Source organism: Mastacembelus armatus, chromosome 2 (assembly GCF_900324485.2).
Source record: "Mastacembelus armatus chromosome 2, fMasArm1.2, whole genome shotgun sequence".
NCBI classification, from domain to species: domain Eukaryota; kingdom Metazoa; phylum Chordata; class Actinopteri; order Synbranchiformes; family Mastacembelidae; genus Mastacembelus; species Mastacembelus armatus.
In genome coordinates this window covers 7547827-7566785 of record NC_046634.1, presented here as the reverse complement: position 1 = coordinate 7566785, position 18959 = coordinate 7547827, and the positions used below count along the sequence as shown (strand labels likewise).

The 18959-nt window shown below is 40.9% G+C and overlaps 2 protein-coding genes across 4 annotated transcripts in view; one reads left to right on the top strand and one right to left on the bottom strand.

The window, feature by feature from the left end:
* The window catches only part of LOC113127212 (peripheral plasma membrane protein CASK-like), a 31930-nt gene that overhangs the window by 2666 nt on the left and 10305 nt on the right, over window positions 1–18959 (bottom strand). The window contains exons 3-25 of one of the 3 annotated variants that reach the window (XM_026301594.1): window positions 17203–17308; window positions 16147–16224; window positions 15955–16027; window positions 12151–12253; window positions 11554–11729; window positions 11275–11397; window positions 10841–10924; window positions 10562–10661; window positions 6767–6888; window positions 6438–6515; window positions 6093–6173; window positions 4656–4844; window positions 4302–4380; window positions 3997–4082; window positions 3669–3737; window positions 3513–3581; window positions 3237–3272; window positions 2768–2964; window positions 2311–2426; window positions 1285–1365; window positions 897–977; window positions 538–740; window positions 327–434 (exon numbers count right to left, since the gene is read on the bottom strand). In XM_026301594.1, the coding sequence (XP_026157379.1) occupies window positions 327–434; window positions 538–740; window positions 897–977; window positions 1285–1365; window positions 2311–2426; window positions 2768–2964; window positions 3237–3272; window positions 3513–3581; window positions 3669–3737; window positions 3997–4082; window positions 4302–4380; window positions 4656–4844; window positions 6093–6173; window positions 6438–6515; window positions 6767–6888; window positions 10562–10661; window positions 10841–10924; window positions 11275–11397; window positions 11554–11729; window positions 12151–12253; window positions 15955–16027; window positions 16147–16224; window positions 17203–17308 (2438 nt within the window). Of the gene's footprint in view, window positions 1–326; window positions 447–537; window positions 741–896; window positions 978–1284; window positions 1366–2310; window positions 2427–2767; window positions 2965–3236; window positions 3273–3512; window positions 3582–3668; window positions 3738–3996; window positions 4083–4301; window positions 4381–4655; window positions 4845–6092; window positions 6174–6437; window positions 6516–6766; window positions 6889–10561; window positions 10662–10840; window positions 10925–11274; window positions 11398–11553; window positions 11730–12150; window positions 12254–15954; window positions 16028–16146; window positions 16225–17202; window positions 17309–18959 lie in introns of all 3 variants that reach the window. The other 2 variants (XM_026301595.1, XM_026301596.1) reach the window with 2 other exon arrangements.
* On the top strand, window positions 13358–15490 carry gpr34a (G protein-coupled receptor 34a). Its single transcript, XM_026301597.2, has 2 exons — window positions 13358–13621; window positions 14034–15490. Exon 2 carries the CDS (start codon window positions 14081–14083, stop codon window positions 15323–15325), a length of 1245 nt encoding a protein of 414 aa, XP_026157382.1. The 5' UTR covers window positions 13358–13621; window positions 14034–14080; the 3' UTR covers window positions 15326–15490.

Sequence of the window (18959 nt, the reverse complement as noted above, 5' to 3'; positions counted from 1 at the left end):
TGGTTGTCTATGCCACTGTTGGCATTATGTGCCAAGATTAGTTGATGTTTTGAGGTTGGCAAGAAAAACGGGAAACAGAGCCTTGTCAACATAGAGTAATTGAGTACACCTGAAGTTTGTCTATTCACAGACAGCTGAATGGATGGCATTCTTGTCTGCAGTGCAAGATTGGAAAATGTTTTCACTGTGAAAGATATTTAGGTCATAAACTTGCCAGTGTGACTGTGCCTTAAGTTTGGACTGTATGAGAGTTAGTGAGTACATGCAGATAAAGCAAACATGAACAATTAGTATGAGAAGAGACAAGAAAGTACTTGTGACTATACCTCAGTCATGCCAGGGGTTATAGTGGGGGCTGCGATGAAGACGACATAGGGAGCAAACTCAGCTGTCCTGAGGATCTTTAGAGCCTGATAAGAGACAGAGAAAGAAAACTGTCCCCAAATCTGTAAGCAAATTTTTGAAATGGTACACCTGCAGAAAAAAGTCAATTCAGTGTTTCAGCAAGAGCATGTTTGAATAGGTCCTGAAACTTACCTGTGGCTCAACATCCAGGATGGAGATCATGCCCTGGGCGTGGATCTGTCGGATAGTCTCCAGTCTGGTTCCATACATGGCGTCTTCATGGCTGCCATACTCCAGGTAGTCATTGTTGCTGATGTCCTGCATCATCTGGTCATGAGACACAAAATAGTAGTTCTTTCCGTTCTCCTCATCCTTCTTAGGAGGCCGAGTTGTGTCTGAAGGGAGAAACAGACAGATAGTTGGGAAAATCCCAATTCCTGTGTTTCCTATAGATTCCCTTTGCTCTCCAGCACACATCTGACAATAATGTAAGTCTAAGCATCACAATAGCATTTGATTTCTATGGTGTGTGTGTTCGTGTGTCTTCTTACGAGGGATAGGGTAGGCAAAGCGGTCAGGATGTTTGGTAATGAGCGTGTTCTTGATGTGCCTCCTACCAACTCCATGTGCACCTGAGTGACAGGAGACAGCAGAGACAATTACAACAACAGTAAAAACAGAAACAGAAGCTGGTCTAAGGTCTTCTAATGTTCAATAATGTCTCAGTACTGAAAAGTATTTTAACAGTCTTGAAGCAATAGGGGTTTGTTTAGTTGTGATGTGGTAAGAGCTGTTTGTGTATCAGGAGAGACAGTAGCCTGATTGTTTTCATTAGCACAGTGGATTCTGGTGTAGGGATGCGATGGAAACCTGCAGACTATAATCACTCCCCTGGCCTTCACTAACAAGTCACCACCACTTTTGCTGGATTTTACTCACCAAGCAAAACCAGTGTTTTCCTCTTGAATGATGGTAATTTAACCACCTCCTCATAAGTCACCAGGTCTAGTTGGTCAAACACTGCAGTGGGGAGGAGAAACATTAGGTTAGCTGTGGAGGGCTTACAGGGGGATCACATTAAGGTCAGGGGATACTTCAATTACGACAGTCTACAGTAGGCTTTTCACAAAAATCTGTCATGTGGCAATGATGTGATGGTCATTTCCTGTGGCCATTTGGTTTTCAAAAACCCAGTTGCCAGGCCAACCCTAATGGTGTGAACACAAGTATAACTCTTATTCCAGTTTGTCCCTGTGGGTTAAATCAGATCCCCAGAAGGTTTACAACTGAGTTATTTAAATTCTGCCATCATGTACGCCACCAAGCCGACCTGCTGGAGGTCACGTGCTTGAGAATACATTAAAACTTACTTAGCTGCATTAACCTTAGTCAGAAAGAAGCCAAACAATTCTAAGCTGACTATCAGCACATCTATTTGAATTACATTGCTCACAACAACCATAACAAATCAGACATTGTTTAAAAGTCATGGAGACATGGGGAAGAGGAGAAAGAAAACACAGAAGCTGGATGCCAGCTGTCTGGAGTTACTTACATGCAGCCATGTCATTGGGTAAGAGACAGCATGAAATATGGACAGAGGGTTGGAGCGGAAGGGTTAATAAAACGACACCAGAAAAGAAGACAACTTGAACAAAAATATAAACATCAGAGGCTGTTAATTGCACTAACACAGTTAGTCACTAGAAAGCGAGGGAAAACACAACAGGTATTTACACAAACCTAATGTGACAGGTGCGACAGTCTTCTTATTTATGCCACCTGCCACTTAAAACATCACATTTTTCAACACTACAAAAATCCTCTCAGAGGAATGTTCCTGCCAAAAGTACAACTTGTTGTATTGGTGCAACTCCAAAGTGGATGTCTCACATTCTGTTAGGGTTTACTACATGACCAGACAGATGTTTGCTCTGAATCAGTGCTGGTAGTGGGCTAGCTTACCTGCATTGTGCTTGGCCAGGTACTTGTCTTTGTATTGCTTCTTCTTCTTGCCAAACCAGGTACAACTGGCCTGCTGTTCCTGTTTGGTCTTCTCCATGGCTATACATGCCACACGCCTGAACAGAATATATGTACTGTTAAATTAAATGTGTGACTTATGTGGCTTCATATTATTATAGATATTTAAGACCTGAAGATGCAGTATGCTGTCCATACACAGATACATGGACAAGTGTTATGGCTGTAGCTTTGGCTGTGACACAAATACACCCTGCATAGCATTGCACTGAGATGGTCTAGTTGGCTGAGCCTCGTAATGAAGCTACTTCTCTTCCTGTGCCAGACTGGTGACATGTTTATCTCATGTGACTGAAGAACCAGGTTTAAGTCCTGGAAGACGTGTGTGTCTTTACAATGTACTCTTGGCCAGTGCTACAGGTTATGTTCTTCTACCTACCACTCCTGCAGTTCAGGTGAGGGGATGAGGCCTGCTGTGCCATTCTTGGTATTCTCCAGCTTTCCCTGCCACCAGTTGTGGTCGTCCTTAGAGATGATCTGAATGATGTCACCCACCCGGAAGCGAATGCCCGCCTCTTTACATGGAATAAGGTCATCTTTTGCTGGATCATACTCAAACTGAGCACGTACATAAATCTAAGGGCATGAGACAAAAAAATGTGTTGACATTGTCAGAAAAACATTGCAATCATAGTAAAATACTTTGGGAGAAATATAACTCACTAAGCTGCCCAGATGAAGAGCAAACATTTATGTCATTTATATCAGGCTGAAATCAACAAATGAAAAATGCATGAACAGGTGACTGAGACAAATCAGTGTTCATAACATTTTTACCTCCATTGTTGTTGCTGGAAAATAATGTTTGACTGTATATGGTTCTAGTGTAAAGGACAAAGAAACCTCACCTGACGGCCTTTGGGCTGAATCGTTGATGGCAGGTCCTAGGGATGATATGAAACTCTCATTGATTTTTTTGCTTCACTTTAGTGCACACAAATGAGGCAAAATGGGGTAAAATGGTTTTATGATGGCACTATATGCTTTTATTAAGTCAAAGATGTGGTTTAGGGTCAGGAGTTAGGGTAAGGGCAAAGGGATGCATTATGTCAATGTGTATCCTCACAACTATAGAAAGACCAATGTGTGTTTGTGGGAATAAAAATTAAAATGAGGAAATATACCAGGATGGAGCTGGTCACACTAGCATGATCATTTGCAGGCGACTGCTGGGACAAATCTGGTGACTCCTTCTGCAGTAGAAAAAACACAACACTTTTTTTCTTCTATAAAATCTGTCAAAAGTATTTAAGCAAGTGTATGAGTGTGTGATGCCCTACCTCACAAGACATGGACTGGGACCGATAACTGGGTACAATCTTAAAGGTGATACTACCCCTCATTTCTCTCTGTGTGGAACGGGAAAATGGCACAAGTTTGGAATGGTAACAACATCTTACAATACAATAATGCAACCAAAAGAGAAAACAAAGAAAGTGATAGAGCTCAACTGGCCCAGTGCTATGCCTGCTACATGTATGCTTCTGCTTGGTTCCATGAACAAGTATATCAAGATGTGATATATTATAATGCAGTTAAACAAGGAACAAGGAGGCTGTCTGACTGGTCTGATTATGCAGGAAAAAAAGTTTCATGTGTGTGACTTACCAGCATCTTTTGGAGCTGTTCTACTGTCTGATTGGCAACACTGATGCCATTGATCTCTCTGATCTCATCTCCTACATGTAGAGTCCCTGAAGCAGAAAAATAAGAAATTAATAAAGGCCACAGATGAGGCTCTGGGTGTTAAAACATCAGCTATTCACAAAGCAGACGACAGAAAAAACCAAAGGGCTTACTGAAAGGGCACACACAACTAATGAAAAGAAGAGTTACATTTCACTGTTACTTCAATTGCAATTACTTGCAGGAGTTGTGTGAGTTTGTGCATAGTGTTATTAGACGGTGCAGACCTTGTCGATGAATCATTCCACCATGCATGATGCGCGCCACAATACAGTGGTTGAGGTCGTTCATTTTCAGAGTAATGCCCTGGAGGAGACAGAGAAAAGATCACAGAGAAAACTTATAAGAGATCCTAATAATAAAGCTTGACAATATCTTAGGCAGGCTGGAGCCATAGCCTGACGTAGTTCAACTGCAGTCTAATGCATTTTTATGGTTGTGGCTCTGTGGTTTCATAATAAAACCACTTGGCTTAAATGTAGAGTTGTAGGGTAAAGTAATGTTTAAATAGAGTAACATGTGTCCCGCTGGTCACATGACAAGAAACAAAGTATAGATGTCAGTTCTTTCAGTTTACGCACCATGGGCTCATCAGTGTTCTTCTGAAACTGGACCAAGCGGACCCTGGTGACGTTTTCTAAGTCCATTTCTCCGTTGGTGCTGTCTGGGGAGTCTCCATTCAGGTAAGGTGAAGTGGGTGGGGGGGTTACCCTCAGTGCCTCATCGCTGTAGACCTCATGAGCTACCACATCATGGGTCTGCAGCAAAGCCTTGAGCATACACAAATAAACCTAAAAGTTTAGACTCTTGGATTCAACTGAAAAGCATCTCAAGTGTGTTTTGTAGATGAGAATGAAAAAGTGAAGAGGCAGGTACATGTAGTTGCGTGCACAGTATGTGTGTGAGTGGCCTACTCCAAGAGCGAGGTTTACACTAATCCTGACACTAATCATGTCACTGACACTTGTTTTTACAAACACTCACTAGCTGCATTTGCCAAATGATCACATCTACTCATCGGCAACATTTCCACTGATGCAACACTCATGAAGACTTGATCCAGCTGGGAATACAGGCTATGAATTACAGTGAATTTTAGTGTGGCTCAGTTTTAAAGATATTTACAAAAGACCAACAAGTGTTTGACAAAGGAAACCCACAAATGAACTGCACACTAAGCTTAAATCACAGGAACAAAACATGTTTCTGAATCACTGAATCAAGGACAAAGTTAAATAACTGGCAGGTAAGACATGCATGCTACTATGTTAAACTGCTATCAGCACTCTTAAATGTCAGTGAGAGCCAGCCAGGTCAGAGACCAAGGCGGGCTAATTGGATTTAACCAACGCTAAGATTGTCTGTGTCACAGACTGAATCAGCAGAGGGAAGCACCCTGGCTTCTCGTGCTTCTAAATGAATATCACCATCCAACATTTACCTGAAATCAAAGGAGTACAACCAAAAAGCAACAAACACACAGTAAATTCTAGTGCTGCTGAACTAGTAATTAGCTATACTGTTATTTCCAATAACACTTGAAAACTGCAGCCACAAAGCACCAAGCTATACACCTCTGGGTAAGGCTGTTACAGAGCCCAAAACTGTTTCATAAAATCCACCACAGATTTTCTCCACCTCAATTTGCTGTTTCCAGGTCTGTCAACAACTTCCATCCAAATTACTCTTCTCTCGTGTATGCTCAAGCCATTAGACTCACTTGACGGAAACGGTGGTATTGACGGTCACTGCAAAAGTTACTGTATATCCACACCGAAGCCATTTGCCACACTGTTTGTACTGTTCTAAAGGCATATGTCTCTCTCTGCTCAAGGCTCATCAAGCTCAGTTGCTAAGCAGCTTTGTGCACGAGGGAATTTTGTGGATTGTCAGAAGAGCCCTATGTCTGACACAGTAGATTGGATAAGCATGCTCTACACACACAGGCAAAACACATGATTCAGGGATAAAATTAAGAATATGTATGTTGATGTGCATGTGCTTCTGTAATACCTCACCATAAAGTGCGGCTGTGTAAGGATCCTCCTGAGCTCCTTAGCCTCCATGTTCTCTGGGTAACAGGAGATGGTTTCCAGTACCTGAAGGGCAAAGGAGAAAGAGATGTGAAACTCTGATAAATAAGTAAATATGAATATCACAGCACTGTTATGTGCTTATTTACTTCCTTTAGAAAGCTTTTTAAGTAAGCACCATCCATGATTAAGTAGTAGAAAATGCTCTCCTGCAAAATTAACATTTTTGCATTAATAAACAACATTAAGGGTCTAAAAGCCCCATAAAGTAGAGTCTTGTTTGCAAATGGTATTTGTTTAGTGAACTTCAGGGAGCAGAAATTCAATCACCTCTTTGGCTCTCTGCACACCATCACTGGGAGGATTTCTGATTTGAGGGGACGACCTGGTGTTGATTTTGTCATAAAGCTGAAATGACATAATGAAAATAACATAATTAACATAATTAAGCTCTACTGATAATACAAGGGATGAAGGGAGCGGAACCATTTTACCTCATGGATGATAAAAAACCTAAACAATGCTAAGTGTATGTCACAGTAAGTAGATGATACATATCGGACAAATAATTTACATAGCTGACTGTTGACTTGTCATGACACCTACTGGGCAGTTTTGGTAATGCACAGATAGAGGTGGGGATATTATGGTTTACTCACATCTAGCAGGGTGTGGAGGTGCTGATCTTGAAATACACTGTGCAGGAAGTCCATGTCTTTCTCGCTGCAGTCTGTCAATGCATGGATCTCTTCTAGACTGTCTAAAACCTGTGAGACTGCTCCTGTACACACAGACACACGCACGTCATACACACAAATATTGGTTGAACCAATGCACATACAAACACAAGTACACCAAGCAGTCCCTGAAACATTCAGCCCAACATAAAATGCAAACACTGAACATGACAGACATATTTATCCACACACACACAACCTGTTACGCTTCAACAAACAGGCAAAAAAAAAAAAAGAAATGCCAAAAAGACACAAAAAAAATTCACAAACAATAGAAGTCACAAAAGAAAACACATAACAGACACAAACACTCAGAACTATTTAACCCCAAGTACCTGCTGCATCGCCCATACATGCAGCAAAACCAGAGAAACAGCGGTACATGGCATCAATACAACATCAGAAGAAAGTTACTTCAGAAAGTCATAGTGTGGATGATGGGTTAGGAGAAGTACACTCAAGAAAACAAATGCAATATAGAAATTTAAAACATAATTTAAAATGTAGGGCAGACGAAGCACAGAAGTAAGTCAAAACTGATATATAATGTTATTTATATATTATCTGATTATACAAAAAAAGGTCTTTGGCCAATCCCACATATTAAAGATGGATATCATATCACTTCTCATGAAAAGGTTTTAGCAGACATCATAGCAAAGCAGCTGCTTGGTGATCAAGAGTGTGGGATGATGGAGAACAGAGCTGTGTGGTCAGAAGACACTTTCCTCTCTCACAGCTCTAACGATGTTTTACTTGAAGGGGTAATGTTGACATTAGTGACACCCTTAACTGAGTCATTACATTACCACAGAGTTCATTAGTGACAGGTCAGATGATAGGGCATGAGTTCTTAAAGGCTTCCACAGTAGGGCTGTGCAACATGCACAAAATAATCATATCGCGATTTTTTAATGAATATTGCATTTGAGATTTTATTTGCGTTTTTTTTTTTTTTTGCTTTTGCTTTTTCAAACATGCTACAAATGTAGTTTTACTTTATTTCCAAGTTATCATTAATTGTAATGGACCGTCAAACTCATTGTTCTGCTGGACCACATGTCTGTGGTCGTGGCATGGTATTTCACCTGCTTGAGCTCACATTCAACGCCCGCATTACATTTCTCATACATGTCGGGAATAGCAGGTCGTATGAAATGAGTGGGAGATGGCAGCTGGTATCTTTTGTATTAGTCTAAGGGAGAAGTCTTTACCGACGGGTGCGCAGGCACCATGTCTTTGCATATATGTTCCGTGACCGCGTCTGTAATTTCTCTGTGCCGACTGGATCCTCCCTCATAAGACACGACGATTGTAAACGCTTTAACGATGGATACTAGTTCAGTCGGTCCAGTCTGGCTTTGATATGAGCTTTTGTTAGTTTCGATGGATTTTGTCGACATGCATTGGTCACAGTTTTTTACGGCGCTGTTTTAAGTGCTGGAACAGGTTGCAATAATCGTTTCACGAGTCTGTGACTTGTATTGTGTCTTGCTCTGTGACACATCCTCTCTCCTGAATCCAAAATCCTCCCAAACCACTGATGCTGAATTTCTCTTTGGCACCAAATCAGTTTTTTTAACCTGCATCCATTAAATCGCGGCCTTATGCGCTTTAGAAATCGCAAATGCTCAAATCGCCATTATTTTGCGTTTTGCCATTAATTGCACAGCCCTATTCCACAGCCAAGCCGGGGGCTGTACTCTCTCCTACAAATGATTTACTTAAGATTTCATTTTAAATATAATCCTGTACTGAATCAGACTTTTTTAGTGCAGATGCTGCAGAATAGAATAACAATTAAACTATACTGAGATTAATTAACATGACAACTGTAGAAAGAAGTCCTGTAATAACAGATGAAAGATGGATATGGTGAAAAAAATGCTTGGGTTTCGAGTAAACTAATCAGACTTCAGTTAAACTATGACTGTGAGGCAGAGAAGACACAGCAGAGGAGGGAAGATGCTGTGAAATGTATTCATAAATTTAGGGAAATGTAGTTTTACTTCACATGCATCATACAACTTAATTTAGGAAATACAAATTTTACACAATATCAAAATGTGTTGTAGCCTACAAATGTTGAGTAGGAGTAAAACTCATCCCCTAAACAATCAATCATAACTATCCTTATAACAACAAGCTTTTAAAGCGTAAACTGCTTTTGAACTGATATACTTGATATTGTGAAAAGCTTCAGCAGGAACCTGAATGTATGGAAGCATCTTGTCCTCTAAAGCTTTTGTTCCTTGCACAAGGTAACAATTAGTAATACATTAGTGAATTAACAAATAGTGACACATGCGAACAGAATATCACATCTTAAAGATGAGGAGGAACCTTTTGGAATGAAAGCACATTTATCAAATCAAATGGTTTTCTTGAAAAGGAAACAGAAGAGAGAGTAGAGGAAGACAGAGGAAACCATTTTAAAGAACCAACATAATCTAACACCCTTTTCAGTCACGGGATCTGTCTTTAACACATAGGTCACTGTTAGACTAATGTTCCTTATGGCTTCATACAGACATACCTATGACCATGACGAAAAGAGTATCATTAGTACAAGAGTATTATTTGCCATAAGCACAAGAGTAGCCTACATGCAGTTCAGACCCGTAACTGTCACTAGGCTTTCCTAGTCCATCAGGACTTTTACATAAAAGTGACCAGGGTGTTCAGACATGAAGTTGACATGTTCAGATTCCGTTGTCTGAAAGGGACCAGAAAAAAAAACAAAACAGCAACTAAAAAGGAAGTGATGGTGTTGATGATAACACATATCAAGAATCTATTGGGGGGGAGGGGGATACGTACTTTCAGCAGCTAGCAGTCCTAGAGACAGCACAGCAGAAGAAAAACACCAAAGTAAGAGAGGCAGAGGTTAGAGGAGTTTTATAGCAACTACAATGAGAGTTTTACATCTCAACGTAAAAGAAAAGAAAGAAAGAAGGGAGACAACAAAGAATCACAGAGCCAGCAGTGTGAGGAAGCAGGAGGGAGGACAGGGAGGCAGAGGGAAATAAAGGAAAGAGCAGCAGAGGGAAAATAAGCAAGCAGCAAATCTATGAATAATCTGCCAAGCTGCTGCAAGCAATCTATGCTATGTAAGTCCAGGACTGGAAACATGTCTGGTGCCCGACAGCAAAAATAAACCAGTTACCAAAAAGATTGCAACAGACTGCCAGACTCAGCATAAAGGGCATACAGGGTGGTATATCTGGTGTAGTTGCTGCTAAAAACTGAGCAGAAATGTGAAAAGCTCAGTTCATTCACCAATTCATCAGATGATGATGCAACACAGTGCAAATCTTCTGCTGTCTACGACGAGGACACAAGTGGTTTCTATATGCCTATAATGATCAGATCAGGTACAATGAGTGGTCTTCATATCAAGGGAAGTGAAAGTCCTGACACAGGGAAGAGAGGCTGTTGGACTTCCTCAGAGGAAGTCCTGCACAGACAGCTGGAGATCACAATAAAACACTAGAATAGAAACCACGAGAATAGAAAGTGGGCTAGATAGCGAACATCCTGATTGTGTTTGGCACAGAAGTTTCATCTCTTGCCATTAGATATTTCACATTTGTTGGGTGAACTACATATTTCCCTATTTCGTACATTACCACCAATTAAATGATACCTGATTTTAGTGAGATTATTTCATTTTCCTCTTCCTCCTATATAATCAAGGATATTAGCTATGTGATTTACCTGAGGAGGTGGGGTCATCTGTGAAGTCATGTAGCTCCTCTGGTGGGTCACCATAATAAGAATTAAACTTGTGGCTTGAAACAGCAGCCAGCACTGCACCCTGAGATACGAGGTAGATGTTAGCAAACAACAGCTATTAAACTAAGTCTCCAGATGGCCAGACATTTAACCAGAAATGTATCTGGATCAGTGATCAGGAGCAGCTGCACAGTGTGGAGGAGGTCACAGTGCTGAACCTGCAAATTTGTTCGGCAGGTTAAACATCAAGACAGTGCTGACCTTCAGCTTCCTCCTGGCATTGAACTTCCTCAACTGTTCCACTGTTTCTGGCAGGTGGATCTTGTAGGCATACCTGTCCCTCTCCTAAAGACACCAAAAACACACACACAGTTACCAAATAAGCACAAGTAGGACCTATAAACACAACAGCGAGCACACAAACACTCGCTTGCTCATGTGCCCGCAAACAAACATACACACTAGAAAGTCACAAAATGGATGTGAAAGCAGAGCTGTGGTTTCAAGCAGAAGGAAGTGTTACTGAGTCAGCATCGAGGCCAGTGTTAAAGAGGTGACTTTGAGATAAAAAAAATTGTCACACATGATCACAAAAGTTGTTCAAGTTCATGAAAAACAACCTGCTAAAGTTGGAAACATCTACGCTGACAGCCAGAACCATAGTGATGCAGTAATGTGTGTTTGTGTGAGCTTGCCTTCAGCCAGGGGTGGTTCAGGGCCTCGTAGACAGTGATTCTCTCAGCAGGGTCCAACATCAGCATGCGTCTCACCAGGTCCTTGGCGCTCTCCGAGATGTGGGCCCACTGCCGTGGATTCATCTGGACAAACACACAAAGAGGAAGACAGACAGACCCAGCTTTGTGTAATAGCAGATAAACCTTTTGATGTATTTCACGTGACTATCGTGCTTAGCTCCAGCTAAAGAGCACCACTCTGGTGCAGTAATGAATGAGGGCCTTTTGTCATTTTCTTACTTTGTATTTCCCCTTAATAATGGCCTCAAACAAGCGCTCCTTGGTGCCATAGAAAGGCAGGCAGCCGGACAGGAGGATGAAGAGGATGACTCCACATCCCCAGACATCCACCGGTTTGCCATATGGCTCCCTCTTCACCACCTCTGGGGCCATGAAGTGGGGAGTACCAACTCGACCTGAAGACATCAGGCAGAGAGAGAACATTAAGAGATACAAGCATTAATGAAAAAAGTTGGCCCTGGTAGAAATTTGGTGGCTTTGGTGTTACAAATGTACATGTGTGAAAGGCTTCGACTAAGTACTTACATTTTTTTAATTCATTTCTAAAGTTTAATCAGTTATCAACATTTTATGTGGTTTCATTTTTAGCTATTTGACTAAGCAGTAAACTGTTTTCAGTAACTATAATATCCTAGAGCATATCATACACAACCTTTATATTTATATAATTATTCTTCAGTTAGCAATAATTCATTCATTTTAGTATATGTGCAAATGTCTAGTGGGAAGGCAGACATGAGTGTAAACTGGTGGTTTTTTTTTTTTTTTTTTTTTTTTGTGCTATAGAGGAAAAAAGCGCTGACTGTCCTAATATACCTCCAGCCACCAAGCCAGACTCTCCCAGCTGTATTGCTACTCCAAAACCTCCCAGCTTGACGGGAGCAGAGTTCTCCTTCGAGGCCAACAAAACACAGTGAGGCTGCAGAGAAATAAGACAGACAGGTCAAACAGTGCATCAAAAGGAAGAACCAGCAGACAGGTTAAATTATTAAACTGTAAGAGGTACTGCTCAAACTCTGTTTTTGCTGACGCAGAGCATTTTTTGAAGTCCACAGTAGGTCTGCACAGCATTGCATCGCTATACTGTGCAAAAGTGCATGATTCCCATATGTTTGATTACTGGTGAGCTTTGGTTTCACAATGACACAACATCTTGTTCAGTTATAACCACAATTCTGTCATGACACTTACACAGACAGGACTAATTGCCTTTTATATCTTTAAAGATCAATATGTGGGTCTGAAAACTTGTGTGTTATAGGCGAGAAGAAGATTTTAGAAAGGCAACATTTCTTTTCTCAGAAAGTATTCATCCATGCATCCAGGACCTCTGGTGGCTCCAAACCTTTGCCTCCATTTCAGAGTTATTGAGGCCATTGTGCTTCTGCGAGCACTGAAAGCTTCAGACATGTTTTTATACTCTTGCCTTAATCACTGCATTGCCACAACTTTATTACAGAGGTCTAAGAGAATTCCTCAGACTTCATGGCTTAGTTTTTGTCCTCACTTTCAGCACAAGGTGCAGAAACTGATACACACTGATGTGTCTTCTCAACTCTTTGCCGCAGGACTCCAACAAAGGCCTAGACACATGTTATTCTGACTCTTCATCTGATTCTTCATGAATCTGAATCTGTTCGTGCAGTATTAGACCCAAGTCCCTTAGAGAAATAAATAAATTTGGTACAAATATAGGATTTTTGGTTATTAGTTTCACTCTGAAAGTGACAATGTGAAGACAGCTAAGGACAGATGCAACTCAGGAAAATGGTTAAAGTGTAAGTGGCTGTGGGGGCCTCATTTCCTGTCGTCTCATTTTCATACAGTGAAACAGACGCAGAAACAGCAAAAATAAGGCAAGAGGCCAAGCAGAGCAAATAGCACTATGGGTTAGAAGGGGAGGATACGGTAAGACTTTTTTTTTTTAGAGAAAAGATAAGAACCAATGCAGAAAGACTAAAAGCAAGCTGTGAGCTGAGAGCAGGACTGGGAGGAGCCCTCTTAAAAGGATGTGGAAATAAAGAACTGCACAGGCTTTATGACTCATTTGGAGACTGAAGAGAAAGGTGAAGATAGCAGATGAAAGGTGTTAAGAACTGTAGTTTTTTATTCTATTTTACCATCTCTGTAACTCAACTTTGATGTAACAAGTCACTGTTCAACAAAGTGCTTCCTGCTTTGGAAGTTTGATGGAGGAAAACAGACACTGGACTACGGTGCTATCACACGTCTCTGCACATTCTCACACATTTAAACAGCAGCGGCAGCCAGGGATGTGATATTACTGGTGAGTGCTTTGCTTTAATCCAAACATCTGTGTGTAGTATTCAGAGAGAGTGTGAATGTAAGTCATATTTGTGGCTCTAACTCATATTTCACAGCTCCACTGTAATATTGTAAAATTAGAATTAGTATTACAAAAGAATTAAATGTTAAACTAGTCGCGACTCCAGTTCTCTGACACAAAATTAAACTTATCAACTACAGAAATCTGTTGTTCAGGGGAAATGTGAACACTTTTTTATTCTATTTGTGACCTTTAAGGGTACATACCACATATTATTCACCTGTCTGTGCATTACTCACAAATCATATAACTGCAGTTTCACAATGAGGAATTTCCACTTTATCTTGCTTTTAATGATGTTTAAGATCAGTATATTTATATAGTGACTAACAATGAACTTTTTTATTTCCAGAGCCTAATTTACAACCCTGAATTCATCACTGCTGAGACACAAAGACCATGTCCTCTTCTGCCTCTCCATCATCTAACTCCTCATTTCCTATCGCCACTTCATCCCTGCCTGTTTCAATGTTGTCCTCCTCGTCAGCTATGGCTCTTCCTCCTCCCTTCTCAGTGGTCACTTCAAACCAGACTATATGCTCATTGGATGACACAGCCCTTCGCCTCCCGCTGGTAGTCTTCTACTCCCTATTTTTCATCTTTGGACTGGTGGGTAACCTGTTTGCCCTGTGGGTCTTTCTTTTCATGCACTCAAGCCGCAACTCTGTGCGAGTGTTACTCATTAACTGTGCTGTGGCTGATCTGGTCCTCCTGGCATGTCTGCCCTTCAGGGTTTTCTACCATGTTATTGGAAACAAGTGGGTACTGGGATCTGTAGCCTGTAAGCTGGTGGGGAATCTATTTTATATGAACATGTACATCAGTATTACATTACTGGGCCTCATTAGCCTGGACAGATACCTGAGGCTGAAAGGAAAAGGACGAGCACGAAAAGGCATGACAATGAGGCTCTGGGGCCACAGCCACCTGTGGAGCTGGGTGGTCTGTGGGGCACTGTGGGGTCTGTCACTGATGGCACTGGTGCCCATGATTGCCACAGCAGAGGACAGAGAAGACACTGAACAGTGCTTCCAGTACAAGAAGCGCCAAATAGCCAGAGGGAAAGCCTACTTCAATGGGGTGCTGGTGTTGCTGTTCTGGGTCGTCTTCATCATGCTTGTGGTCTCCTATGCAAAGATTGCCTGCCAGTTACTCAGAGTGTCACAGGATAAGCCGGACCTTCCCAACGCACACAAATACAAAAGGACTGCTAAGAAGTCCTTCTTCGTCCTGTTTCTGTTCACTGTGTGTTTTGGACCCTACCATGCCTTTCGCCCTTTCTACATCTTCTCCCAGCTCAGTGGAACTCTATCTTGTGATTACTTGCAAAGGGTGGACCACATCAATGAGGTGATGCTGTTGCTCTCTGCTTTCAATAGCTGTTTGGATCCCGTCATGTACTTTCTATTATCTGGCTCAGTGCGCAAAACCGCCCTCCGAGCACTTGGGCACCGACTGGGCAACAGGCTTCCCTTCCTAAATGACGCAACATCCAACAGCTCGACAACTGAGTTTAGACGGCCGTCTGTGCCTATGGCTTTGCCTCACTCTCAACTAAACACCCCAAGAAGCAGCATCTGTGTCATCAACTCCACCCTCCGCCGCACTGGAGTAACCATGCTTCCACCAACTGAACAACAGTGATTATAAGTTCATCCCACTGCAAAATATGGTAGAATGAACACTGGATAAGTACAAATCTGACATTTCTAACACAGGATTAGTTGGTTATGTCTTTGTAAAAATGAATGCACAGTTTCTACACATACTAACCTGTACTTACCTATTATGTTAAATAAACTTTGTTACTTCTGAGCTGTGTTACTGACTACCCTTAGAACGTCTGTGACGTCTGCAGCTTTTTAAACAATACCTGATGTGTGTATTTGTCATCAGGAAGAGTGCTGTAGATCTGTTTCTGAAAATGTAAATCTGTATAGTGATGATAATGGATTTTGTGTATCTGATGAATAATCTTAAACATCATTACCATAAATCTAAATGCATTTTTCACTATTTTGTTGGTAGTATTAACGAGCTTGTATATTTTATAGAAAACAGGCCACTTCCACTTTCACACTCTGAGGTGCACAGCAGCTCAATGTGACATCATGTACACCACAGTGACTGAAGAAAAAAACACATAATATCTAGAACTTAATATAAAGATATGAAGTCAACAGAACTGGTATGTACTATCACATATAATAATAGTCCAGCTTTTTCTGCCCTTTGGTGTCAGGTTCATTTGTGGTTTCAATGACAGCTCTCACCTTTACATCACGATGAATCACATTGTTGTCGTGGCAGTAACGAAGTGCCTCCAAAATCTGCCTCATATAGTGGCTGTATGAACAAAAAGCAAAAACAGCAAAGGGGGAGATAATTTAGAGCATCAATGAAAGTTGTTTATCTCAAACTTTACTTATATTTCAAATGATCTACTCCCAGACTGTGTGTCATACCTGGCCACTGCTTCACTGTACACAAATCCAGCATCAGCTCGCTTCACAATTTCAAAACACAGATCTGCTCCATCCATACTAATAGAGTGAAAGGAGGAGAAAAAGGCAATCAGGACAAAAAGAGGTTAAAATTAAGTTTCTATCAAGTACAGATAACAGTTTACACAGGAACAGATGAACCAGCAACTCTCAAAATAGCATTTCAGGGAGAGTGTAAAAAACTACATTGGTCAGGGAGGAATTGAATGACCTGCTGTCCATGGTATAAACACAAAGGAACAACATTATCATTAACTCTTTTTAATGTAGTACAGTTCCAGGGAAGCTTGCAGGAGTATATGTGATATAGTTATTAACAGCAAGAGGCTGGGGGAGAAGAGAGAATCAGCTGTTCCCTGAGTGCTCAAAGACTTTTGTGGGTTTTATGAACACTGGTGCTTTAAGTAACAACATGTTCATTTTATTCATTACATTGCAATGAGGCAAGACTGCAAACTAACAGAAATGTATATATTCAGTGTCATTTTGTTGCCATATAACAGGCTTTTATTTCAGCACCTATTCCAGACCACACATTTATATTACGAAGGGCAAAATGTCTCTGTCAGAATGAAACAACTACTATAGATACATACAGGGCTGGGTGATATTTAAGCAAATATACCAATAACCTGATGTTTTGACCAGGCCTATTTATGTTTTCAAATACATACCACTATAAACCACAATGACACTAATATGTACTACATAAGCTTTACTTATCACACATACTCTGTTTCTGCCAATGTGTCAGGGTTCTTGATAAGTCCGAAACCACAAAAGTGGGGAGGGCTGTTGCTTTTGTTGTTTGCAGGCAAAATTATTAGCAGCAGCCATCTGCCAACTGCCAGCAAACGTGTGGTCAATTTCTTACCACTGGTACATTCCTTCTATGAACTGTAAGACGGTGCTGAAGGGTTGCTGATGGTTTAACCATAAAGTGCTGCAAAAATGCACATGCCTCATATCTGATTACATAATGCATTATAGCAGACAGAGTGTGCAGCATAGACTTACAACTCAAAGACCATGTAAAGCATGCCATCAGAGCTGTAGGTCTCCAGCAGCTCCACAATGTGAGGGTGCTTCAGCATGTGACAGATACTGGCCTCTCGCTTCAGATCTGACAGACAAAAAATTAGGCAGGGTTATTGTGACACATCAAACAATTCAGCTTATTTTCTCAGCAGGGTTACTGCTGGATAAGACTTTATGTACATAGTTACATCAGTAGCGCTAGTGCTTTTATAGGTATCTCTTACCTGATTATTTGTCATTCTGCAGCCACTCTTTGACTCACACACACAGACTCACACAGAAATTTAGCAATATAAAAAACCTAACAAACAGTGGAGATGAAGTTAAGATAAGAAACCTTATTTGTCCCGCAATGGGGAAATTTCATCGTTGCAACAGTAAGTACAGCACACAGCAGAGTGCCAGAAGTAGCAAGATGTGAGATAAATAAGAAATTAAAAATATTTAAAAATACTAAAAAATATTAAGTGGAATAAAAATATGAAGCTACAAAAACTATAAGTGTGTAGATATGTGCCTATGGGTATGTACAGTACATGGACATCTATGGATAAATAAATAAATACCAGGTACAGTGACTACAGTAAATAGTTGTGACTACAAATTGCATTAGAGAAATATCAAAGCTGAGCAGAATGTAATTAAAGTGGACTTCTTCGTTTGTGATTTAATCAAAATCATATATTTATTTTTATTGCACAGTGACAAGTCACATAATGAGAATGAACCAAACAAAAATAGACCAAACATGAGAAACAGAGACAATGAGATACTGAGATGGTCATTTGTGTTTGGATGCTGCCCTGGTAAGTGCTTTCGCATCCTTTGGGGAGAAGCTAGTGAGATCAAACACAAAGAGAACATGGCCATGACCTCAACTACACCACCAGAGGGAGATACAGAGCAATTTGTTTATGGAAAGGGATCCCTTCCTTATAGACAGAAGCAGACTGAGGTTTCATGTGCTGGGTAGACAGACAAGCTAACAAAAAGACAAGAAGCACCAGATGCAGCACCACCAAAATACTACTGTAATTGTACCTTTAAAGGAACATTTGGTCTACAGCAGATCACGCTGCACCTACAACATTTCTGTGATTCTTCATCTTTTAACTGCATCATTAAGGAAAACAGTACTGAGGGAAAGGAGTGTGGACTGTCTCCCTGCTAAAGAAAAGGAATGCACAACACTGAGCAAGGTGAAATCACAGAGGCTGAGGCAGACTGACAGACATGTGGTGATGTGCTGTTGTTGAGCTGCTCACTCCATACAAACCTCATTTAGACACTCCTCTCCCCGTCTGCAAGTCTGCTCATCTTTGTGTATGTGTGTTCATTGCCTTGTGACAGACCAGTATCATTATGCAATACAAAGAAATGGCACCGTCTCCCCACTACAGAGCCCCTATTCTAATGTTCCTCTCTTTTCATTATTTCTTTGTACTCCCCTTCACACTCGTCCTCAGCCCATTGAATATGTATTCTTGAACTTAACAAAGCTGCCCAGTGTCTGCACAGCAAAGAGGAAACCACCCAGACAGAAGGAGCCAGAATGGCCTGGAACAGTCTGAATGAACCCAGTAATATTGACAAGGCCACTTCTACATCATTCTGAAGTTTGTTATACAACCATCTGGAGTTTTAATTTTATAACATAATGATCATATAATAAAACAAGCTTATAGAAATCACTCCAAAAAAGCAAAATGCATATCATGCACCAGAGCTAGTTTGTC